This window comes from Toxorhynchites rutilus, chromosome 3 (genome assembly GCF_029784135.1).
Source record: "Toxorhynchites rutilus septentrionalis strain SRP chromosome 3, ASM2978413v1, whole genome shotgun sequence".
Lineage (NCBI taxonomy): Eukaryota > Metazoa > Arthropoda > Insecta > Diptera > Culicidae > Toxorhynchites > Toxorhynchites rutilus.
This window is the reverse complement of record NC_073746.1, coordinates 220,518,217-220,545,101: the sequence shown is the minus strand read 5'-3', so window position 1 is coordinate 220,545,101 and position 26,885 is coordinate 220,518,217. Positions and strand designations below refer to the sequence as shown.

Sequence of the window (26,885 nt, the reverse complement as noted above, 5' to 3'; positions counted from 1 at the left end):
TATACGAATAATTTCCTGATGGATTCGAAGGTTTTCTTTCATTTAGAATGAATCTAATTTTGTCAATTCCATTCGAGATTTGAAAAAAAGAACCCAAGTCAATCACTAGTTTGTCTGTGTTTGCTACAATCGATAACGCCACGGAGATTTTCGCACACGCACTACTGTGATACAAATAATCAATCAACTTTGTAGACGGCAAACGGGCCCCTCCCGGACGGATAGCCGTATCTCATTCCCGGCATTTTTTCATTTCTTTTTCTTGTAGATGATGAACGTCTATTATTTTCACCATCAGGCCGACGAGCTGCTCGGTACCGCCAGCGAACAATTCTTGGGCAAATCGGTCAAGGAAATCAAGATGACAATCCTGCAAACCCTGGAAGGACACCTGAGGGCAATTCTTGGTAAGCTATGGAACGGTCTGACTCGAAATTGTTAAATTGTTTTGCTAAAGGGGTCCCAATACCGGCGATTTTTTCAAGGTTTAAATTATTTGGGGATGGTTGGCGTAACCTTACTAATAACATTGCCTCAAACAGAAACGATATTTAATTATGTTAGAACGCAGAATCGGACCTCCTCGAAGCGTGGAATTACTTCTTGCGCAATAATTTGCCTGTTTTTGTAACTCAACGTCATCCTGTTTAGAACGAAGACAGTCGCTATCCATATTTTCCAATTCCAGTCACAATTTAATGTCTCAGTATCGTGTTCCAATGTACATAACATTTCCAGCATCTGTTAAATTTTTTCTCTGCACGAAACGGTGAGTTCATATAAAGGGGTTTAGGTGAGATTGCATCCAATGCATCTATATTATTTACGTGTCGAAAAGTGTCGTCTTCTATCCGTTAGCCAACGGATCGATGCGACTTGCCGTTCAGTGTCGCCTCAATGAAATCTTGGCTCCATGATAACAGTCTCTTCACAATCATGATGATATGCACATGAATTATGAGCCATACAAGCATTTCACATTTAATTCTTTTCGCCTTTCCGATAGGTTCTGATTTACCTTCCTGGAACAAAAATAATTTGCCTTAAGGAAGTATTCTAGTCTAGAAATTTGAGAAAAATCAATTTTTTCCTTCATATTTCTGTAGTCCTAATCATACTATTTACCGAGTTCGAGCCATTTTAGTGATGCGATTTCTAACCTGGTACTAGGGATTGCATTACCGTGCCGAAATTTCAATAACCGGTTATCCGGTAATGAAAATATCATTACCGGTCAAACCGGCAAATTACCGGTAAAACAGTACTTTGAAATAAAACCATTTTCTTGAAGAAACGGCTTTTGTTGATAATGATAAGTTTACAAGAATACATTTTGCAGGATTTTGCAACTTAGTTTGTTGTTTAAATTAATACAAAGGGACACAAATAATGTTAATTTTGTCGTCTTCTAATCTAATTCGGATCTCATTAGGGGAAATCCTGGTAAAACCGACACCCTAAGTATTTCCACATATTTCCAAGACCTCCCATGTTCCTCCGACTTCAAATCATTACAGAACCTCTTTTCAACTATTCATGAACTATTCTACAATATCTGTTGTTTATTTTTTTGAGTAGAACTCGAATTTTGATAGAGCTTGAGCTTTAAATGGTCAATAACGACGCCGGCCACGTCCTTACAGTCACCAGGGGAAGGGAAGGAATGTTAGTATGATATTCGCCGCCCGAAGGCCAGAAGGGTCGCCTCTATAGCGTGGTTCCCTAGCGTTTATCATGGAAGGGATAGTTGTTAGTGGGAATGGTTAAGGATTCACTGCGGTAAGTGATGTGATTACAAAAAAGCGAGCTATTGACTGCTCGACGAAACAAAACCCTTAAAATCTGATGTGTTACAACACGCGGCAAAGATTATCTTTAGGTATCCTGAGAAAGAAAACCTGTAAAATTGATACATTTTATATAATATATTATATTAACCCTTTGCGGTCGGAATAAATTTCCGTAGAAAGGGATTCTCTTATATTTCCACGCTAATGATATTTTGCTCATACCGAGTACCGTTACCTATTATTCATAGAAACACATTCGTGAAAAAGTTCACTAGGCATTGAAATTCGTTTAGAAAAAATGTAAATGTAATTCCTTGATATGTTGGCTGAGATCAGACAAACGACCGCAAAGGGATAATATTTATATAATATTAGTATTTATCGTATGTACTTTTCATCGAAGACAATCGCGTTGGTGGAAATTTTATAGTGGGAAACCTGAGAAGGTAACCGATAGAACTCCTTTTTTTTGCTTACCAAATAACTTTTTTTTGCTTGCTAAATAAATATATAAAATATATAATAATTGAACAGAAGAAAAAAAACTAATCGCCAGCTGATATTTTGCCGTAAAACATCAGCATCTGGTCCACTGTGAACTTATATCGATTCACAAATGGCGTCGCATTGGTGTTAGTGAACGTGTCCGTACATGTACGTTCGCGTACATCACCTGATACGATAGCAAAAAGTCAGCCGAATGAAATGTATATATATATATATATATATATATATATATATATATATATATATATATATATATATATATATATATATATATATATATATATATATATATATATATTATGCTTATATATATATATATATATATATATATATATTATGTGTATTTCCGCGAGGTGTCGTTGTAAGCGCTTAGTTCTAGTTGTATTCATTGTATCGAGGAGGTCCGATTGTATCATACTATAGCTTGTTGGAAAAGTATTTTTGCGCGCTATAATATAGTCCTTGACAGTGTTTTGTTTGGTAAAGTCGTTCGTGAGTTATAGTGTCGCAAATACGGAGTAAAATAAAGAGAAAATCCGACATATTTTACAGTACTACTATGGCAAAGGCAAAAATGCATCTCAAGCTGCCAATAAAATTTGTGCAGTTTATGGACCCGATACAGTTTCCATTTCCACCGCACAACGATGGTTTCAACGTTTTCGTTCTAGTGTAGAGGTCGTCGAAAATTGCGACAAAATCGCTGAATTAGCCGAGAAAGACCGGCATAGTAGCAGCCGTAGCATCGGCCAAGAGCTGGGGATAAGTCATCAAACCGTTATTAACCGTTTGAAGAAGCTTGGATTCACAAAGAAGCTCGATGTATGGGTGCCACACACGTTGACGCAAAAAAACATCTTTGACCGTATCGACGCATGTGAATCGCTGCTGAATCGCAACAAAATCGACCCGTTTCTGAAGCGGATGGTGACTGGCGATGAAAAGTGGGTCACTTACGACAACGTGAAGCGCAAACGGTCGTGGTCGAAGCCCGCTGAAGCGGCTCAGGCGGTGGCCAAGCCCTCATTAACGGCCAGGAAGGTTCTGCTGTGTGTTTGGTGGGATTGTCAAGGAATAATCTATTATGAGCTGCTTCCCTATGGCCAAACGCTCAATTCGGACATGTACTGCCAACAACTGGACCGCTTGAAGGTAGCACTCATGAAGAAGAGGCCATCTTTGATAAACAGAGGCCGCATTGTCTTCCATCAGGACAACGCCAGGCCACATACTTCTTTGGTGACGCGCCAGAAGCTAAGGGAGCTCGGATGGGAGGTTCTTTTGCATCCGCCGTATAGTCCGGACCTTGCACCAAGTGACTACCACCTGTTTTTGTCCATGGCGAACGAGCTAGGTAGTCAGAAGTTAGCCACAAAAGTGGCCTGTGAAAATTGGCTATCCGAGTTTTTTGCCAATAAGGAAGCGAGCTTCTATAACAGGGGTATTATGAAGTTAGCATCTCGTTGGGAACAAGTCATCGAACAAAACGGCGCATATTTGACTTAAAACAGATGATTGTAACTAATTTTATGAACAAATGAAAATTAAAAAGACGGGTGGGTAATGTCGGGGACATAACCGGAGTGACGTAGGACTATACAAAGGGGACAGCTTTTGTTAAATATATATTTTAAATATATTGTTTTATTTTCTTCTCCTACGTGAATACCTACCTATCTACCTGAAAAATGGATGAGCGTACTGTTTACTCTTTATGAACATGTTGGTGGTTCTGAAAAGAACCTTTGGCGTTGTGTTTTTGCGGTTTTTGGTTTCCCTTTCGACAGTCCCCTCTGGGCTGGTTTTATTGTGGCTCTCCACTGGGCTAAAGGCGAATGAACTTCAAAGTTTAAAGCCTCTTAAAAACAAAGAAAGAAAGAAAGAAAAATACATTCATTACGATTTGTTCGCTCGTTGGATTCACATGCAGGCTAAAAAGGGTCCTTTTCAGGATCACAAAATTATCTTCAATCTAAAGAGTTTATTGTTTTGTTATCACTCGATATCCCCATCTTGTTCGGCTAAACCTTTCTGTTTAGCGATTGTGTTTTCCACTCGCCACAGCTTTCACAGTTGGAAAATTTCTTCCCATCCAGCTTTGTGACATGTTGTACAGTAAATTACATTCAGTGCGACGTGCCGAAGCGCCACTCAGTGTCGCATTGGAGGTGATTTTAACCTGTAATTGAACATTTGCGATGGCAGTGGTACAGTGTTGACTTTCAACGTGGGGTCATAATTTGGATCTCTATGTTTACAAAAATGTCCAACTAAATAAGTCGCATTACATGTCCGACTATCAATAAGCTCAGAACAACTGCCAAATTCACATACTCATCATATCCTGGCAAACAAATTATGAAAAAATCAATTAGTGTTTTATTATTATTTTGGATATTATTTTAGAAAGCATTGAACTGTATTTCGTAAACACTTTTTTGGAAGGTTTAATGGCCCTGAAAAGCGCCTTGTTTTATGGAATGGTTCCAATTTAGAAAACTTAGTACTCGTGGTTTTGAAAAAAACCATTTCGAACGCCCTCGATGCCGCCTTATTCTGGATTTGCCACCAAAGCAGTTTGTATAAAGAACAAACTTTTTTCTTCTGCTACCTGATGCCGTTTTGCGATTGCGTTTGCCACCCGCCACTCGCTGCAACTGCCTGTTGTTGTCTTGATGTGTTCTGCTCTGAATGCGGGTTTTTTCCTCTCGTCGCGAGCAGCTTTACCAGTCAATTCGATCACTTTGGCGGCCGAAACTATATAACGCCGGCTAGGTGGACTGGTGCACTGGTACTAACGCGCTCGGCCTAGCTACCCTTGCGGGGAACTCCAGATCAACACGGTTCGAGCGGGATTTTGTCTTTCCCTTCACTTTTCCTCCTTTACCATGTCCAGACATGGCTGCTTGGGTTGGTTTGTTAATGTGTTGTGGTGCGAACCGATGTGGTGTACGGTTTGGATGAGAATGATCGTTACGGTAGGTAGGTAGGTCGGTCTTGTATTATAGAGACTTTAAACTTTTGCAGTTCATTCGTCTCTAGCCTTGAGAAAGGCCCTTTGAAAACTCTACTCTATTTACTCCAGCGCTACCACCTCCACCCTCTTGCCTTGAGAAAGGCACTCGATCCCTCGCCGTCCAGCTCGTCCAGCAACGATGTTGTCCAGTCGGTGTCCACACAAAGAATGATCGTTACGGCAGCGGAGCGAGGATTTTTAAGGCTCGAGAATTACGCATGTGTGAGACTGCGACCAATGTTTCGTTCATTTTTTTTTCTTTTTCCTTTCCAATCGTGCTTCATTCTATTTCGCTGCTGCTCTGGTTGCCCGTTTTGGTCGGTACGATTTGAGGAGCACAAAATGGACCAATAAAAAATGGGCACATAGTGCATTTGGACAATGCTTGATATTTCACAATTATTCAATTATTTATCTCAAGAAAAATGAAATGTTATTCGTTATGATGGATGCGTAGATATATTTCCTATCAATTGATGCAAAAACCTTTGTGATCTATTGAGAAATGCTCGAGTTATAAGCATTCCAAATCTTGCATTTTTTCCTACTTGTTCAGTGCCTAGATTTCCATTTCACCCCCTATATCTTCCGGTTAGACGTAGTCCTACGTCAAAAAAAAATACCGCAGGACTTTTTTGACAGCCTAATATATATATGAAAAAGAATAGAAAACAGTGAGGAAACTTAGCTGGATTGCTGAACGGACGCGGCGTTTTCACCGTTAGAACATCCGACCAAAAATTTTACGTAACTGTAGCTTATAATTCACTCTTTTCGACGAAACACTAAACAACTTCTCCCAATTAACACTCGCAAAAAAACGTGGGATCGAAAGCGCCCATTTACAAGCCCACAAGCCACAACGAATGCGACTGTACTCGATGACTGCTCAATCGAAACTCCTTGAGTAGAACTCGAATTTTGATAAAGGGTGTGTCACATCAAATTGCATCACGGAAAAAACGCTATAGAAATTTAATTTTTAGGAATTATATCTTCAGCTCTCGCTTATAATCAGATAAGATTGTATAGATTACGTTGGCCATGCTTCACTGTCAAAATTTGGAAAAATGTCGTCGAACGAAAAAGAGCGTCGTGGATTAATCCTGTGCACTCATTTCGAGAATCCGGAGTTGTCACATCGGGACATCGGTAAGATGCTGGGAATCGTCCAATCCACGGTCAGCAGAGTACTAAAACGATACTTCGAGAACCTAACCATCGACCGGAAGGTGAAGAACGACAAAAATGGATGCTCCGTCAGTGAAAAAGATCACAAGCGCGTAGTTAAGCAGTTTAGACGTAATCCGAGAAGTTCGGTCCGGGATGTCGCCAATAAGCTGAATTTGTCAAGTTCATTCGTCCAGCGGACCAAGCAGCGGGAGGGCCTGCGTACATACAAGGTTCAGAAGGCTTCTAACCGCGACGAAACGCAAAACATGGTGGAGAAGACGCGAGCCCGGAAGCTGTACACCGAAATGCTGACGAAGCCGCATTGCCTGGTAATGGACGACGAAACCTACGTCAAAGCGGACTTTCGTCAGCTGCCGGGCCTATTGTTCTTCTCCGCAGAGGACAAATTCAGCGTTCCGGAGGAGATTCGCAAGCAGAAACTATCCAAGTTTGCCAAAAAGTACATGGTGTGGCAAGCGATCTGCTCTTGCGGAAAGCGGAGCGCCCCCTTCGTGATGACCGGCACGGTAAACGGGCAGGTTTACCTTAAGGAGTGCCTACAGAAGCGCTTACTACCACTATTGAAGCAGCACGAGGGCCCGACCATCTTCTGGCCGGATCTCGCTTCGTGCCACTATTCAAAGGACGTGTTGGAGTGGTACGAAGCCAACGGGGTCACCTTCGTGCCAAAGGAAATGAACCCGCCCAACGCGCCGGAGCTTCGCCCAATAGAGAAATATTGGGCGATTATGAAGCAGGCCTTCCGGAAGAACCCAAAAGTTGTCAAATCGGAGGCGGACTTCAAGAGAAAATGGATTTCTGTTAAAAAAAAACTACAACCTGACGTTGTACAGAACCTTATGGACGGGGTAAAGAGGAAGGTGCGAGCATACGGGCTTGGGCTCGAAGTATGAATAAAAAGAAAATGCCAAAAGTTGTTTAATAGTTTTTATTTTACTGTCTAAAATTTTCAAAAGAATCGGTCTTCTGGGCGAATTTCTACAGCGTTTTTTCCGTGATGCAATTTGATGTGACACACCCTTTAGAATGCAAAAACGAATGTTTTTAGGTGAAACAAATGAGAGTGCGGGTAAAATCGACACCCTCTCGGGTTAAAACCTTAAGAGAAACGAATGTAAACTTGTTACAATAAGCAGATGATGGACAAATTCCTACTCCGGGACCGGAGTAAACACGAGAGTTTTGATTCCAGCTTGGGTGAGCAACCACGGGGGTTGTGCCGATGAGCGTTGAAGCTCTTCCAGGCTTTTTTGTTGACAAGCCCTGTTCAACATCGGTTTTGACTGTTTTGTCAATCCAGCTCTGTCGTTTTGTCTTCCAAATATAAACACAAGACATCTACAAAAAGCAAGGACGCATTTTTCTTGTCAGTGGAACACAAACCAGGTATCGGTTTTACCCTGACTGAAGGTGTCGGTGTTACCCCGAATAGGCTCGAAATTTCAAAACAACGTTTTCCATCATCGATAATCAACAAAACCACCTACCGTCTCATAAAATACACTGAACAATGATTTAAGATAAATTAGACTCACAGAAGTATCGAATTTTCCAAAATTTTCCGACAAAAACACTTAAATTCCACTAGCGAAATTTTACATGGACAAACTCCTGTTTGCTGACCGGTCCTGTTGTGTGGTTTTTTTTTACAGTAAAGCGACTTCCGCAGCTGTAGGGTGGATCGGAACGTAAAAAATGACAAGTGTGTCAGGGGACATCGGAAAATTTGCAAAAAATGTCTTTTAATTGGAAAAATCTGGAAGTGTCGGATTTACCCTGATTTCCCTCTACCGAAAGTCCCAGAAGAGGAAAACGGACGTTTAGAGTCCAATGATGTTGGGCGTACAGTACGAAGAGCATCGAATACCATTGCCATGTATTTGCCTCTGATGCCCTCTGTACGAAAACATGTCTGAGGATTTTCATTAATCCGTTTATAAACATTGAGCTTGGGCTGGACGTTGATACCTGATCGACAAGTTATTCCTCGATGCTCAACAGATTCTGCATCTTCCAGTGGGTTTTTTTTCCCTCCTGTTATCCAGCTACTGAAACAATACCATAATCGTCAAATTTAATCAAACCACGAACGATTTAAAATGCCTGCTTGTTCAATGCAGTCCGTGAAGTTTGATAGAAGACGCCGAAGTCATCATTAATTGTGCCACGACCACGAGCAGAATGCAGATAGCTGTTCTAGCATAAATTGCAATCCGACGTCAGTTTCATAAAGGGTGCAGTTCTTCCGGCATAGCAGTTCAACAGCGACCAGAACTGGTTCGAGGGCATCGAGTATCGAGATCGAGCAGCTATTTTTGAACAGATGGTCGGAGGTCGTAGAATCGGTGCAACACTGCCAGTTGGATTTTTCGTTCTTATTTAGATTGTAGAGTAATATTTCAAAGTGCACCCGTGGCCGAGTGGTTAGCGTCTCACATTATCATGCCGGGTGTTCGGGTTAGATTCCCGTTCTGGCCGGAGGATTTTTCGTCAGAGAAATTTCCTTCCACTTGCACTGTGGTCACGCGTATTCTAGAGCTTGCCCCTCGGAATACATTGAAAGCGTGTTATTTGGCTTAAGAAATCTCAACTAAGTATTAATAAATGACGCTAGTTAATGCATTCGTTGAGACGGCAAAAGTTCCACAGAGAACGTTAACGCCATTCAAGAAGAAGAAGTAATATTTCAAAGCGGGGTAAAGGCGAATGTTATTTATGGTGTAAAAATTAAGATTACCGAAATTACTGGTTATCGATTGTAAAATTACCGGTAATTCTGTAATGGAAAATGACCCGGTATTACCGGTAAAACCGGTTAACAATCCCTACCTGGTAAGGCCATAACAATGAACTTTAAACGCGTTTTTCTCGAAACTAGTTTTTTCAAACTGACGTACACGTTATCTCAAGTTCTACTGAACCGATTCATATCGAACTTTTATGAATAAAATCTGCAGGTATCTCTCTATCGCATGAACCTCTGAAAACTGATATTTTTAAAAAATCGGGAAAAATAAAGAAAAACTTTTTAAACCTGATTTTGTTTTTCAAACGGCCGCCATTTTATCAAAAACAGTGTTTTTGCCTTGCCCGAGGTTCATGCGATAGCGACATCTTTACTGATTCAGAATCTGTTCGATTGTTTCAGATAACCAGAAGGGTTGGAATCGTGTACGCCATGGGATAACTTTTTTTGAACCCCCTCACTTAATCAGCTCATAACTATTCTAGTTATGAATATTTTTTCTCCGTTAAATTTTTGTTTTATTGTTAAAAGATAGATGAACAAATAATGATATAATGGATAGTAAAAATATTCTTTGTTTTATTTTTACGGAGCTCGAAAAACCGTCTGAAAATTGCGTCTCTACACTAGAATACCCCCTTAAAAACAATATTACATACACAAAGACCAACAGTATTTAAAGAATTTCTGCACTCAATTCTGTGGAATTCAAGGTAAGAATGAACTTCTACGCCCTTGAGTTAAATGGTGCTGCCGTCCACAACGTTGAACTATATATTATTCCATGGTTCAAATGCTTGTATTTATTATTCCTAACGACTACTAGTTTATATCGTATTAAAATGAATTGCAAGTATCCACCGTGGACTAAATTTTGTTTCCCATGGTTGCCTTCACCATTTAAAAAAGCTCGAGAATCAGCTTTCGATGGATTGAACAAATTATTTATAATTAACGAAAGTCTGCCCGGAATAAATTGATTTCATAGTTTCGAACCAATTGCTCTTGGCATACAAAATGACCGCGACCACAAGTAACGAAGTACAAAGTTGCTGCAACTTGAATGTGTGACCGCTACTAATTGACGAGGCAAACATAGATGTTACTGATAAGTGAGCGCATGCAGTTCCCTACCGAACGCTAGTAGCTACAGTAGTCTTCCGACCTTTCAACGGCAATTGTCGCTATAGAATAGTGTTAGCCCTGGCTGTCAACCGTGTTCAGTGATTAAACTTAACGCAATGATACAAAGTTAACCATTAATCAGTGCCGCAGTTTTGCATAGTGTCAATATATAAGCTGTTATGTACTAATTGCAAGTTTGTTTTTAATGGAAGAACTCTGAACCGAATGGAACATTTTCACGCCTAGTTGTAATTGAAAGTCACACCTGCTTTTATGCTTGAGAATATATTCCACACTGAATCTGAACGCTATTAACGCTGTGAACTGAACAAACTCGTTGAGTTCATAAAGGCGAGTTTTGGGGTGTTAAACGAACAGTGGACTGATATATACAGCCATTCTATGTATTCAATATCATCAGTCTGTTGATAAAACGCATAGGATCATTTGGAAGAGAACTAGTTCCAATATGTACCATTTTCATATTGTATATTTAGTGGCACCGTCTTCTCTAGCGAAGCATCTCAACACAAACGTGGATACAGACATTCGTTGAACAGAATTATCCGGAAATGCATGTTTTAAAGCACCTGCAAAACGGTAAAATTTCAAAACTTATCAAAACACTTCACACTTTGGCGCTGAGATAATAATACGAATAACCGCAGATCTTCAATAGCCGCAATTTAGTTTTTTATTGTCAAACTGCTATCAGGCTATATCGCACACGGGTAATAATCATTAATGAGGGTAACTCATCTCAGAAACCACCAACACCAATAGAAGCAAGATCACCGATTATTTCCTCTGTTGGATGTGAACCACTGAGTCCATTGTTTTGAACCATATTGCTCCTGAATTACCTCGTCAAGATGTTGAAGTCAGCGTCTTGTTAGAGCACCGCAGTTGCAATTGTTCCGAGGTTTCGCTATCAGCATCACAAAAGCGACAAATAACATTTTGTACGAAACCTTTGTTTCAAGGATGGTATTTACTTTGAGAGTGTCCCGTTATAAGTCCAGTAAATGTGCTGAGATCTTTCTTATTACGACTCGACAATTGTACAGTTATTTTAATACTCGGCCTGATCTCGGCCATCACTCCACAGTTTTCCCACGTCTTCAGCTTATTCTTCAACACACTGTCAGAAATTCCACAGAATGATCCTGGACCAGTGAAGGATGAGCTTGAGCCACATCTGGCAAGTTCATTTCCCTCTATACTGCAGTGGCCGAGAATCCAGTACTTATCTGACTTAGTTGTCGTTAAAGGCAAATGCATTCCCAGACAATTGTTGATGAGCACTTGAAAGCTTTAAGATCTTCAAGTGCCGCTTGACTGTCTGAGAAGATGCAGATGTGAGCATGTCTATATTTTGTTTTGAGGCTGTTTTTGTTTTTGCTGTTTTTTGTTCATTTTTGAGGAAGTAATAATTGTTGTTTTTGAAGGATTTATCCTCAGACCATCTGTGATATACCATGATTGTGTAAGTGTGTGTCCCACGCAAAACCCACGATTTCGAAACCTTTTGCCTCCAAGTTCCCCAGAAGGTCCTCAACCAGTCACAGAACCCCTCCTCGTGAGCATGCCTTTGATCCATTCAACTATACTATACAGTCATCGAAATGTCTTCTTCTCATAGCCTGTGTCAATGGCAGATAAGAAGCATTATCGAAAACACTTTCGATGTCAAGAACGCACATAATGCGTTTTTTTTTTGACGGAAGAGATTCTTAAAATTTTTATCACAAGCGTGTGAAGCGCTGTGACTGTCGGTTTGCCTGATTGGTAGGCGAACAGGTATTTAGATAAAGGACAATTCTACCGTTCTTCGCATAGTTTTCCTATTTTCCAAAATCAGCAACTGAGAAAAACACGATCAAAGTTTTTCATCATATTTGTCTTCCAGAAGCTTTAAACATTACAATTTAGCAATACAACGGGTTTTGAATAGGGTTGGGTAAAAAGAAATGTCGTATTTCTGATCGAAATTCGACGCTTTATTAAACATACTTAAAATTATCCAATTTAAGTCAAATATGCGCCGTTTTGTTCGCAAACTTGTTGCCATTTAGAAGCCAACTTCATTATCCCTTTCTTATAAAACCCCCCTCCTTATCTGCAAAAAAAAACTCAGACAGCCAGTTTTCGCAAGCCTCTTTTGAGGCCAACTTAGTACCACCAAGAGCGTTTTGCATGGACCGGAAGAGATGATAATCACTTGGAGCCAGGTCAGGACTATACGGTGGGTGCAATAGGACATCCCATTCGAGCTCCCGTAGCTTCTGGCGGGTCATCAAAGATATGTGACGCCGAGCGTTGTCCTGGTGGAAAACAACACCATTCCTATTGATCATTTCTGGCCGCTTGTGGTCAATCGCCTGCTTCGAACGGTTAAGCTGCTCACAGTAGAAAACCGAATTGAGGGTCTGGTCATAGTTGAGCAGCTCATAGTGGATGATTCCCTTCCAATCCCACCAAACACACAGCAAAACCATCCTGGCCGTCAATCCGGGTTTGGCGATGGTTTGGGTCGGTTCACCGCGCTTCGACCACGACTTTTTCCGCTTTAGGTTGTCGTACGTGATCCACTTTTCATCACCAGTCACCATCTTCTTCAAAAATTGGACAAGTTCGTTCCGTTTCAGCAGTGCATCGCAGGCGTTGATTCGATCTAAAAAAAATTTTTTGCATCAACTCGTGTGGCACCCATACATCCAGCTTTTTTTGGAATCCAATCTTCTGCAAATGGTTCCAAACGGTTTTTTATACCCAGTTCCTGGACAATCGAGCGAATGCTCACATGCCGGTCTACTTGGATGATTTCAACGATTTTATCGGTTCCACGACGATTGGCCTACCAGTACGGGGTGTATCTTCGACAGCCACTACACCAGAGCGAAATCGATCAAACCAATTTGGTCGCCCTGAAATGTTTTTTTTATTGTAGAATCATTTGACGATAATTTTTTGTTTGATTCATTCGTGTGGTCGCAGAACAAAACATGCTCGAGATAAGCGCAGCTGTCATCCTTAGTGGAGGAAGTTTTGCTACTGGCAACCGAAACCAAATCACATACAAAATTCCAGAACGACATTTACTTTGTTGGTGATTAAATAATCGAAATAAACTCTATCTGCACGCGAACCCAAATAAATTAATGACTTTGTATAACTTATTGAATAACTTGGTATTCTCCAAATAATTTTTTGGTGCACAACCTTAACACCAGCTTCACCATAGTGTCAGTTCAATGCATTGATGCAACGTCAAAGACACAAAAAAATAATGTTAACTGCTTGGAAAAAGACTGAATATTTGCCTCAGCAGAGATTTATTACTAATACTCTAGCGTAAATAATTCCCTCCCGCTATCTCCCCCCCCTTCTTTATATTTATCATTACAAATGAGGTTTCAGCGTTGCGAAGATGCACTATTTTTACGTATGAGTTATGAAGCACGCACGTTCGCACACAAATATCCATATATCGATGGCTTGAACTAAATATACACACACTTATCTCTGTTTTGCGCTCTACTCAACAGAAGCCCTTTCTGTTAATATTGCCAGTCTAAATTAGCTTAGCTCTCATCCTTCGTGGAAAGAGTTTTCCTACCGTCATGCGAAACCAAATCACTCATTTATTTTCTTGGTGAGCTGACGATAGCCTAGCTTGATGATTCCCCACACAATTGTGTAGCTCAGAACATTAATGTAATGGCGTCAGTTTGATGCAATGATTGCAATACCAGAGACATCAGCGAGTGAGTAATTTGGTCGCATCCACAGCTCAATCCGAAACGAAGACATGTGATGTCGCAAAACAAGGAAGAACAAGCGGTATTCATTGTTCCGTAACGATACTGAAAGTTTGCCTTTCCTTGTTGAATAAAATAGACTTTAAACTTATTCAGTTCATTCGTCTCTAGCCTTAAAAAAACTTGTAAAACTCTACTCTTCCCTCATATTACTTCTTCACTCCCATTGCCTTGAGAAAACCATTCGACTTCTCGCTGTCCAGCTCGCCCAGCAACGGTGTTGTGCAGTCGGTGTCCTCACGAAGAATGAAGTTTACCTCAGCAAGATGCACTGTTCATACCTTTCGTTCTTCTTCTTTTCCTTCGTTCACGGAGAGATTACATCTTACGATTTCCCCTTAGTTGCTCGTCGATAAGTGGCTCGTTATTGAAAGCTCTGTTCGGGAAAGCACACAAATGGATAGAACAAATGTATAAGAAAGACGTAACATAGGACAATGGACAATGGACAACGGACTATGATGGACAATGATGATAAACTAATTGGTCTGAATGAATGATTTAATTAGAGATGGAATCAGCTTTGATTCTCATTTTTGAATCAGGGCTGGGAAACTCCCATCTGCACCTGCGGACATCTTTGGTTGAAAGGATCTCTCTGTGTTTCTACTGTGACCCTCGTGGAAACGAAGAAACGTCTAGTACGTCTGAGGGAGATTTTGTGAACGAGCCGTCATCCTTTTTAATAAAACCTAGTCCGATGGAGTGGTCTTTTGCAAGTGTTTTACTGAGTCTTACGACGATTGGGATCCTTTTAATGCTTTCGCAGTTACCCATGATTTTCGTTTGGATCGTTTTAATTATCTGCTGTATTCGGTCAGGGCGCTCCAATGTTGTTTGGAGAGAGAAATTTCAATAGACATTCACCTCGACTTCCTCACACACTTTGTTGTGAGCGTTAGCACCACAGTTCGAGTACAGCAGGATTAGAACTTTGTTTCTCGTCTAGTACAACATTCATTTTTTGATGACTTTTTGATACAGTCAACGTTGGTAGACCGCTACCTAACATTTGAACAATTAGTCGCCCAATATTCCCTAAAAGTTTGTCCACTCCTGCTATAGAGGCTAACATGCACAATGAGAATGATTTGCTACTCCCAAGCGTCATTCCGTGTGTTCTTTGTGATATTTGCTGCACAGTGCACAGTCTACCCAAGCTCAAGCCCATTTTTTTTCTTTTCCAAACCTTTTTACTTGAAAAAAATAAATCTAAGGTCCCAAATGTTGCTGAGAAATATACTTTAAAATGTGTTTAGATTCCATTATTAGCGAATTTAGCAAATATTATGCACACAGTTTTTTGAAACTAAATATAAACGAAATATATTGCTTTTTAGACAATTCATAGTTATTGAATATTTGATCGAATATATTATTATATCTTGTTTAGACAGAGTACCAGAGAGTAAAAAAGGGTCATTACTAAACTTTTCATGATCAATTTCAAATCCAACCGTGCTCTTTCATTGACTGTACGAACTCTTTTCAAAATCGCGCTAACCTATTTGTCATTGGAACATATTCTTTTCGAAAATCAAGAATTATACTCGAAAAAACATACTAATCGATTAGTTTTGATTAGTAAAATAATGTTTCAAGCCACACAACCGGTTTGTTTTTTTTTTTTTTGTATAGGTTGAGCGGAGGAAATTCTACAGTTTAAAATCCACATCGACTGCATACTGGATAAATGATATGAATTCATCAGCAAATTGTTCAGTCATAGTGAACCAAGCACACATAGTCAATCGTGAAACCCTCTTGACTGACCATCTCGAAATCATAATTATGTTACTTAGTCTGGTCTGAATGAATACCGACCACTTGAGGCATTCAGAGCATAGGTCAACTAAGATTTGTTTCATACATTTAATGTGGTTCAGTTCAAAAATTATGAGAAAATTGAAATAATGTATCGGTTTTATAACCATGAACGGTGACGAAATAACCAACCGGTATGTTGTGAAACTCGAATAGTCTTTTGCCCTCTGGCCCCTGGTTGGGTAATATTTCGGTTACGCTTGTTTGAGCACATTAGAATTTGCGCAGCTATAGCTAAGTCGTACATATAAGTTGCTCTTCAGACTGTCAGTTCGACTGGTGAGTTTTTTTTCAGAAACAGGAAAATGTCATACATTTGGATGAATATAATTAGGCTCGCGATGATTCTTGGTGGGACCTATATGGTTATTAAAAGGTAACGTTTGAATTGCGTCTAACGGTTAAAGTGTCTTAGAAAAGAACACACTATATATCAATTATTGTCGTTTTCAGGTGCAATAGTATATATCGTTACATGCCTTCTTTTCACAGGAACGCTTACGGTCGAAGAAGTGTACAAAGATCGCGACCAATTCGCCGCGTTGGTTCGCGAAGTGGCGGCACCTGATGTCGGCCGCATGGGTATCGAAATTCTGTCCTTCACCATCAAGGATGTTTACGATGATGTGCAGTACTTACAATCACTAGGAAAGGCACAGACTGCAAGCGTCAAACGGGATGCTGATGCGGGTGTTGCTGAGGCAAACAGGTAATTTCCCGCTACCCCATCGATCTCTCAATCACACTCATCGCGCTAACTTTGTGTTCCACAGAGATGCCGGCATACGGGAGGCGGAATGTGAAAAAAGCGCTATGGACGTTAAGTATTCAACGGATACGAAAATCGAAGACAACGCTCGAATGTATAAACTTCAGAAGGCGAATTTCGATCAGGAGATCAATACTGCGGTAACATAGCTTGATAATAACTGAATACTCATTATGCTTCTGACTTAGTATATAGATGGCACTACTGTTGTCCGACCCGTAGGATTTCTGTGAAGACATAAGTTCATACATTTGACTTACTATGACGACATTAAATTTTAAGTAGACATTTTTGAGTGATAAGTTAACGCTTGCATAAAAAATGTACAATTTTCGGATGGCGGTAAAAAAGACCACAAAAGATGGTTTAATGGGACAAATTTCCCTTATAACATAATTTTATTAACCATATTACAAAAATATTTCGACGGCAGTTGACCGAAACTTTCGTCATTGCTGTTGAAAACATATTGATTGGGTTGTTTTTTCAGTTCTTCCTTAGCTTTATTTATTAGTTCCTCCTCCGTTTTCGCCACGAAATTGTTGGAGTAAACCCTCCGCTTCAGGTTGCTAGAAATTCTCGATACGGCGCAGTTGGGGGGATGTTCGGGGGTTGTCGGATTGCAGAATAACATTTTTCTTCAAGCGGTTCATCTCCTCCAGTGATATCCTCGCATAATGGGCGGAGGCCAGGTCCGGCCAAAACACCACATCCTCGTCCAAATCCTACTTTTGGATGAAGAAAGGCAACTTCCGACAGGCACTTTGTGCTATAAATCTCCCCGTTCATCCCGAACGGAAGAAGAGCGGCTTTGACATCCCCCTTTCAGTGATAATTAGTCACAGAAGTACCTTTTTCCATCCAGCGTTGGATACGTCTCGTCCTTCACGATGACCGCGACGTTCCACTTCGCTGGCAAATTTCATTCTCCATCACTTCCAGGCTTTATTTCTGGAAACAGCTTGCTGTTCCGACACGGCCGCTCTTGACTTACGTTTCCTTCTCCACACTCCGTATCTTTTCACTATCTGGCCCATTGCTCCAACATCCCGGCCAAAGTGCGGAACGATGTAGCCACCTTTCCCTTCGTCCGGGATACCATCCGCAGTTCAACTGATAACGCTGTCAAATTTAGTTTGAAAACTGGTTTCATCATCAGATGTTAAGGTGAACGCATGTAAAATTGGTAAAAGTTGTCCATTTTTTTATGCAAGCATTATATACAAGATGGTGTAAGCAAATCACTCAACCAACCACTATTTCATACCAGAAAGCAGAATCACAACTCGCATATGAGCTCCAGGCGGCTAAAATTCGACAAAGAATTCGTAACGAAGAAATTCAGATCGAGATCGTGGAACGTCGCAAACAGATCGAAATCGAAACGCAAGAAGTAACGCGAAAAGAGTGCGAACTGTCGGGTACCGTAAAACTCCCAGCTGAGGCCGAGAGCTACCGAGTTCAAATGATTGCCGAGGGTAAACGGACCCAAACGGTGGAAAACGCAAGAGCTGACGCTGATCGGATTAAGAAAATTGGAGCCGCCGAAGCATTGGCTATCGAGATGGTTGGCAAAGCAGAAGCAGAACGGATGCGGATGAAGGCTAACGTGTACAAGCAATACGGAGATGCTGCCATTATGAATATTGTTCTCGAATCACTGCCAAAGGTTTGGGGCGCATTGCGTTGTGATAGGATCAACGATACATTACACTTAAAAAACTATATTTTATGCTTTTTAGATCGCGGCTGAGGTTGCTGCACCGTTGGCGAAAACCGAAGAAATAGTACTAATTGGAGGCAACGATAGTACAACAGCGGACGTAGCGCGCCTCGTCGGTCAACTTCCACCAGCAATCAATGCTCTAACGGGAGTAGACTTGTCCAAGGTCTTAGGTAAATTACCCGGCGCAAAGGTATAATAAATGAAACAACAATTGCAAGAAATGGCCGTTGAGCAACAGAAATATTCGGAAATCGTTAGGTCGCTAGAAAAACCGACGATTGAAGTTATCAAATTCTAACGAACAGTATATCTCATATACTGTGATTTGATGCAATGGGAAGTCTAATTACTTCGGTAGGTTTAAATGAAATCGGATCGTGCTTCACCTTTCACAACCACGAAATATACTCCAATCTACAAGTACATTGACATATCCGTCATGGAATCAATAATAATAACGAAATAAAACCAATCAGTAACGATACACTGCAAGCTACAGAATAACAACATAGCATTAGATTTAGTCTCAACGGTTCATTTGAAAAAAAAAAAACATGCTGTATCGCAAAGCTTACATCTTTCAACCATTATTAAGCGGTAAGCGTTCAACAAAAAAACAACTATATGGAGTATGAAAAATGGGGTGTATTAAAAATTATAAAATCAATTTATTAAACTAACCTATTCATCGGCTTGTGTGTGAGTCGGACGATCAGGAACAAAAAACTTGAAGGGTCCAGGAGTAGGTCTGTTTTATTCTTTTTTTTTTCGTTTCTCTCAAGAACACTAACATACAATTATTTTTTCGAATTGCATTTTACTAGTAAGTAACAGAAGTCTGCTTACGAGAAAAAGACGCATTGGAGGAAATTACTATATTTAAACCAGATTTGTTTCTTCCTGCAACAGTGCATAACAAATCATCATCGAGCTTCATTTCCAAACGTTCGAATAGAAAGCGTTATGAAATATGCGAAAATAAGATAGATCATGTTTTCTCTGCGGCTTGCATAATCGCAGCCGACAGATTAATGATAGCGTACTTTTAGTCGTAATTGACTCTAGTTATACAATTATAAACCTTCAACAGAGGATGATCTATTCAGCAAGCAAGCACGTATTAAATTTTTCACTCACTCATTATCATCCCAGTTATATGAGTTTTTTTCCGGAAGCATAATCACCAGAGGCGAATGAACTGCAAAGTTTAAAGCCTCTTAAAAACAAAGAAAGAAGAAGAAGCATAATCAGTTCGTTTTTAAACCATAACAAACGCATTATATACCCCCAAGCGCCATTTTATCGTGAGCAGTTGTAACAAAAATCGACTCAATACTTCAACATTAAACGAAATATTACTGCCACTACGGTAAAAGCTTAAGAAGTGAAGACAAAAAAATCGATTACAAGTATATAATTGTTATGTTGTTGTAAAGTCTATCTATCGAGCACACAAACTATACATATATATTACATAATTTGCATTTGTTTCCTTCATTTGTGTATACATTTGTTTCTTTTTCTCTGATTTTTTGTTTGTATAAAATTTAACACAATCCAAGATATTACCTTAGATTGAATGTTAAACTGTACCGACGACATCGGTCGTGCACGCTAGAGCTTCAAACTTTTCGCAAACTACTATCGTGTTCACCAATGTGTTTCATTTATTAGTCATAGCGTTGAGAAAATATTACAATTTATGTATTTCCTAAAGACATAATATAACATTGTACATCTAAAATACTACTCTTCCTCTCCTTCCTGTGTTTGTTTTTCCCCGTTCTGTTTTTGTTTTATCCATACAGTGTTGGACAAAATATTTGCAACCAATTGTGGTTATAAAAATGTTCTTTAGAGGGCTAATTTGAGAAAAATGTATGCATATATTCAGAACATGTTTGTTTCATCATAAAATTGATTAATCGTGTAAAAATGCATCTTTGTATATTGGTCATTGATGGGATGCTCCCTGCCTGTCACTGTCGAAGATTTGGAACTTCGACAGTGACAGGCAGGGAGCATCCCATCAATCTGTCTGAAATCTTATCACGTGTCTTACCTGGTCGGCTGTTGGACTCTCACTCCGGAGCTGGTGTAATCTCTCAACACACATCAATATGTTCGCAGATAATCGGGGTTCTACTGTACTTTACAGTTCATTCGCCTCTAACTCGTAGAAGTTGTAGACGAGATAATATGTTCGATGTTTCATGTGATAAAAAACCATCTTTTATCTGCCCACTTCGAGTATTCGTGGGTGTTCTTTTGGCCAATGGATGCATACTTCTTGGTTCGTAAAATTCCAGTACTCTAATAAAAAAACAAAGTTCAGTAGTTTTTTCTACTTAAAGCTTTTCAACATGGCGGAAATTATATGGGTTGTCGGTTTGTATCGTCAGCATATATACGAGGGTCGTTCAAAAATTAAGTTTCAGTGCCTCAGAAATCGCGGAAAAATAAAGTTAGGACAAAAAACAAGGTGATTTGCGTAATCTACGTTTTATTTTCTATTTGTCTACATAATCGCCGTAACCTTCGAGGCATTTTTTATAGCGTGGCACGAGTTTTTCTATTCCGAGCGCGAAGTGCGTAGCGTCCAACTTTTTGAAGTACGATGTAACTGCATCACGAATTGCTTCAGTGTTATCGAATTGTTGACCGCCGAACGCGGATAATCGGGGTTCTACTGTAGTAGTAGTAGTCCTTCGAATCCCGTTCGAGGGATCGAGTATAATCAATCAGATAAGCAGGAGGCCGCCTCTCCCTATTTATAGAACAAATGGCACCGGATTTTACCCATTTTTTCGCATCAGCATTCATCCCAGGCATCACAAACGCATACGAAGAATGCTTCTCATCTTTGCTTCTAGTGGGTGTCCTACACCCACGTTCAGTACTTTTTCATGAATTGTTGAAGGAATAACAGCACATCCCTTATTCGCTAGGACCCCATCGGCAAATACAATATCGTCTACTGACTTGAATTTCGTTGAACTTTTCGGCCAATTTTGTGTTTTCATGGCACGGATTACATCTGTCGGAGTATTGCCCTGCTCTGTGTATCCATGGATTTCCCACTCTTTGAGGAATTCACTGTTAAACGGTTTTAGGTGATGAATTCTTCATTGAATGCGTCATCATACCCTCAATAAATCCGCTACGAAAAGTCCGTTGTATAGTAATGTAGTCAATGTCATATTCGTACAAGCTGAGACGTAGAGCCCATCCATCGGCTCTTGTCAAATCCCGTTTCGACTCCTCACTCGACCTACTGAAAATGAAATCCATTGAGCATCTGTCCGCAAGATAAAACGCATGCCTAACAAAAAGTAGGAGAAAAGCTTCACTGCTGCCACTATCCTCAAAGCATCCCGCTGGTTCTGGGCATACTTCTTCTCGATTACCGTTGACAACTTTGACGCAAAACTTATAATCCGCAAAATTCCATATTTATCCTCCTGAACTAACACGGTGCCTAATGCATTAGGTGGAAAATCTGTATATAATACAGTTAAAATTGTCTGCTTCCGAAAAGAATCCCAGACATATAGTAGAACCAATGATGTGTTGTTTCATGATCTCGAAAGCGCTTTCCTACTCTTTGTTCCAACTCCATTTCTGTTTGTTGTGGTACATCACCTTAACGGTTCTCTCAACTCGTTGGGTCCCCTCACGCACACAGCGCATTTCCCTTACACTTTGATGACGCGGTCCTCTCAACACGCATTGTGTACTCTTCTCACGTACTCATTTTTCTAAGATTCTGTTATGCGGTCCTCTCAAAACGCATTTACATTATACGAAACAAATCAATCTTCGCGATCCTCTCAACGCGCTTTGTGGGCTATTCTCATTTTGTTGTGCGGTCCTCTCAACACGCATTTACGTAGTTCATCACAGATCAATCTTTTTTTGCGGTCCTCTCGACACGCATTTAAATTGTTCTACTTCTTAATTGGCACTAACGTTCCTAGCGGAACTTCGCCGTCTCAAGGAAGTATTACTTGAGTCATTTTTTACTAGTACTTGGTTGAGATTTCCATGCCAAATAACACGCCTTGAATTCATTCTGAGTGGCAAGCTCTAGAATACGCGTGGCCACTGTGCAAGACGGAGGAACTTTCTTTGACGAAAAATTCCGACCAGAACGGGGATCGAACACAAACCCCCGGCATGTTAGGTGTGACGCTAACCGCTAGGCACGGTAGCACAATTTAAATTTTTTAAGACGGTCCTTTCAACGCGATACTATTTCGCTTTTTTTTGTTTACAAAAGGCACATCTCAACGTGTCATTTTTCTTGAATTCCGTCGTGTAAAAATGTGGAGATCACACAATCAGGGATTTTCTTTCTTCTAGTACATCCAATATATGTGGTCAAGTTAAATGCTACAAATAACTTGCAGCAAAACCTGTCACGGTCACCAAATGTGCAACATCTAACTCTATTGGGAAACTGGGAAACACATCGGCATATGCAGTATATAATTCACGATGACATACAGTAACTGTGTCGTGTTCCTCTGGCTTTCACCTTCGCCGCATTTCTTGAACAACTGCCAAAATACCTATGCGTGCTGATTCGAATAGAGTTTCAATGTTTCATGTATCGAGATCCTGTTTATTGTCCCTTTCCGTTCTTCTAAGTTCACACCAATAGTTAGAGATGATCAGATTATTTGCGTAGTTGTAAAAATACCATTTCTCAATAATATTCGTTTTCAGCGATCTAGTTTGCATTGACTTTTTGCAGTAGATTTTAATTGGTCTGTGTTAAATCAGACCGGACATATGACATTTTTATGATTTCGAGAAAAACGAGCTTGCTATAAGGGATTTTCGTTGAGCATTCAAAACAATTTTGATACGTTATTCCTGCTGCAGATTTTCTAAATCTGATAAATATGGTATGTACCTCATGAAATGCTTAACCTAATGCAATAAGTAACTCCAATGTTGCGATTTTGTCCCCTCTGACTTAACACAGTTCTACTTTCTGTTCTGTTCAATCGATCTCCGAAAGGAGAAAATGCTCGAATCTTTCACAAGATTTTTTTCACGCGCTAAAGAGTTTAAAGTTTTGATTTGGTTTAGTCTTTATGTTGTTCTAAAGAGAAAACAAACAACGAAATCGTGAAATTCCCGTCTGGTGTTATTTTCGTTGGAGGAAATCGCAATTCCTGCTGCGTTCTGTGAAAAGAGAAAATGGTGAATCCCGTACCCCGAAGTTGCCCTTGTCTACTGCCCAATTTGATCAACCCTTCCCCAACATCGATTTATCCGTTCTGAATTTATTTGTGAGTTTTTAGTGGTATTTTTGTTCAAATTCCACTTAAATGAAGATTAATTACGCTTTCTATAGTTAGCTCCCATAGCCCAACAAAATGGGTTGAACCATTGACGATCAGCCATCCGAAATTATCAATGGATTTGTTCTTCGAACAGCTGGTCGTTAATGAGTAAATATCCGTTGCAAATGTTTTGTCCAATACTGTATCTACTAATTGAACCCTCTAATCTTAACACATCTTCTCTCAGAGCCAATTCGTTCTTCATTTATACAACAACGATAGAAATATCTTCCTTTACATTCTTAACTGTTTTAAAGCAAATTGAAAAAAAGAATGTTGATATTAATATAAATAAATCACACTGATCCCTTCGAACCGTGCGGCTGGATTTCAAAACAAAGCGGGATGCGACAGCAAAAAATAAATATACATTTCGTTACTGCTTCGAGCGTTTTCGATTGACAACTAGTGTACTAGCGATTCGAACTACTTATCGAAAATGTTCTCTACTATTCGCATTGTATAGCACAACTTTCTAAACCATTGTATCATACCAGGTAGAGAGAAAAAATTCACGTCAATTTCCGCTGCGTTTATTGCTTGTAGAACGAGTGGCAACGTTTTCGGATTCCAAAAGCCAAAAAATTAGTGTACACCGAATGGATTCCTCTGGGCTTGCTGTTAGCTTTGTAGGTTTATGTAATAGAATATAGCATCCCATAGTTCCAACAAAACGAGAGGACCACATCTCTCGTTCCATTGGTTGAGTCCATGAGGTGATTGCGCAAAATGCTTGGAATAGATAACTTGCCACCGCGTTGTAACATCCCCTACTCGAAACTGTCTCGAAACATGTAGAATGCTAGATCAATTCCACGATAAGTCGATTTCACAACCTGAAACAAGAAAAATAACTAAGAGAAACAAACCTAGTTGAAGATACAAAAATGTATATTTTTATACTCCTTATATATATTGAGAAGCTAGGTAAAACAATATACAAAACAAAGATATTGAATCATATTTTGAAGTCGTGTAGCATTAGAAATTGTACTCTTACCGAAATGAAATCAGTGATGATGCGCTATCTGATTCCAGAATGTAAGCAAACCATATATATTTTCGCGCTCCTCCCACACAGAATTTTTCTTTTCGTATCATTAACATTTTCAGTCTACCACTCTACGAAGAGCATAAACAGAACGTTACTATCTATTTCTAACTCACGTAAATTAACAGCTAACACCAACATCATTCGGTATTACGCGAGTAAATGGGAGCCGGGATCTTGGATTAGAACGAAAAAGTTAACCTTTTATAACAGTGTATTTAAACGCAGTGGTAATCAATTATTTTTAGAAATCGGTGTAAAATCATATACTCCGAAATAATGTCCGAGCACAGCGAAGTTTTCCGAACGGTGTGTGGATGTGTATTTTGTTTAAAGTAATTACCGTTGTAATCTTGAACACTAAATTCATTGCGGGTTAGCAAAATTGTTTCTAAACAAAACGACACATGTAATCGTTTAAGAATAAGATGCGGTGTTTAATTTCCGATTTATCTAAAAACCGAAAGTTAAAGAATGTAATACGAAACATTTAGTGAATATGTACCGAAACATCTGTATTTCTCTGATAATTTGAATAAAGATATATGTAAGCCAATACGTTTGAAGAATTTGAAAAAAAAACCGTGATATCATTAAGCGCGATTCGCTTGAAATTTGAATACACTTTTTTTACTGTGGCGTTTCTGGTGGTCGATCCTGATTGTTTTGGCAAAGGATTTTATGAAAAGTTGTCCTCAAGTGTCGAAAATGTGGCTTTAGACGTCAAAAATCCATGGCATATGCAGCATATAACAACAAACGGATGGGACTTACGATCGGCAGCAGCAGCTAATTGGAAGCAAGGCCATGTGGGTGATATCTGAACGCTGATGATAATACGAATAATACAATAATATGTTTGAGCGAGAAACGAATAAAGGTTGAATACAAAAAAAGTCACAGGAGGGTTGTGTGCGAGACACGACCGCATAGTTGACGTAGGATTCCGTTAGGCTATCTGTTGATTTTTGATATGTTTGAAGAATTACATCATTAAACTCTTTAATAAAGATTTGGTGGCTCTGAAAAGGGCATTTTTTTTTGTTGTTGGGTATTGTTTGTTCACTCCACCAGTGTTTACCGAGTGATGATGACAGAAGTATGATAAACAGTCGTTTGATGGTGCGTATCAGATAGAAGATACCGAAGTGGAATGAGATATGATGAAAGCCACCCTCTATGACCCTAGATGAGATGCCTCCTGTGTTATGTATGGATTAAATTAAGAAAAAAACTCACCAATGTAATATAAGATAATTACCAATACCGAGCACAATTATCAATTGTTCTCATCAGTAAAAACATGTTATTCTAATATAGAGAAAACATATTTGAAATGGGAAAGGTAATTTTGTTTTATAATTTTGACTTTCTGAGTGTTTATTCAACCCAATGCGAATTTCAATGAGACTAACAACACCTAATACTATATGTAGAACATATGAGAAATCACTTTTTCGAATATTTTTTCACTTTTCCATTTTTTTTCCCGCCGCATGAATTTTCTTTGGGTGAAAATGAACACAACAAAACCGACAGCTCAAACCAAACGACCCGTTGCCGTTCCCGCTCGAGGCACCTTGGTTTTTATTTATGAAAATTGAAATAAATCGTTCCGTATACCAAATCATTTGTAACACAACTGCTACCATATAAAATTTTACAATTACACTTGTGCTAAATTTTTCACAATACACGATCGGTCATTGATATGAAAATTCACGAAGCAACCAACATTAAAGTTCCAAATTTAATTTTTATTTGCTAGAATTAATCGTATCACTCTGCTTACTTGCAATATAAAAATGCCCCCGGCTTGCATATATTTGAAATACCGATTTCCCTCAGGCACCTTGGTTTAGGTGTCTCTGTTACGGAACCGTCGCATGTGTCGTCAATTTCGACCAATTAGAAGTGAATATTTCCGTTAGGATAGGAGCTCAGATTTTTCAATTGTTCGAT

The 26,885-nt window shown here is 39.6% G+C and overlaps 1 protein-coding gene across 5 annotated transcripts in view; it reads left to right on the top strand.

Moving 5' to 3' along the window:
• LOC129780364 (flotillin-2) overlaps positions 1 to 25,479 on the top strand; it is a 384,914-nt gene extending 359,435 nt beyond the window's left edge. For 2 of the 5 annotated variants that reach the window (XM_055788548.1, XM_055788550.1), the window contains exons 3-7: positions 269 to 407; positions 16,516 to 16,732; positions 16,797 to 16,932; positions 18,063 to 18,461; positions 18,535 to 25,479. In XM_055788548.1, the coding sequence (XP_055644523.1) occupies positions 269 to 407; positions 16,516 to 16,732; positions 16,797 to 16,932; positions 18,063 to 18,461; positions 18,535 to 18,714 (1,071 nt within the window). In that variant the 3' untranslated portion in view covers positions 18,715 to 25,479. The other 3 variants (XM_055788552.1, XM_055788551.1, XM_055788553.1) reach the window with 3 other exon arrangements.
• The last annotated feature ends 1,406 nt before the right edge of the window (positions 25,480 to 26,885 follow it).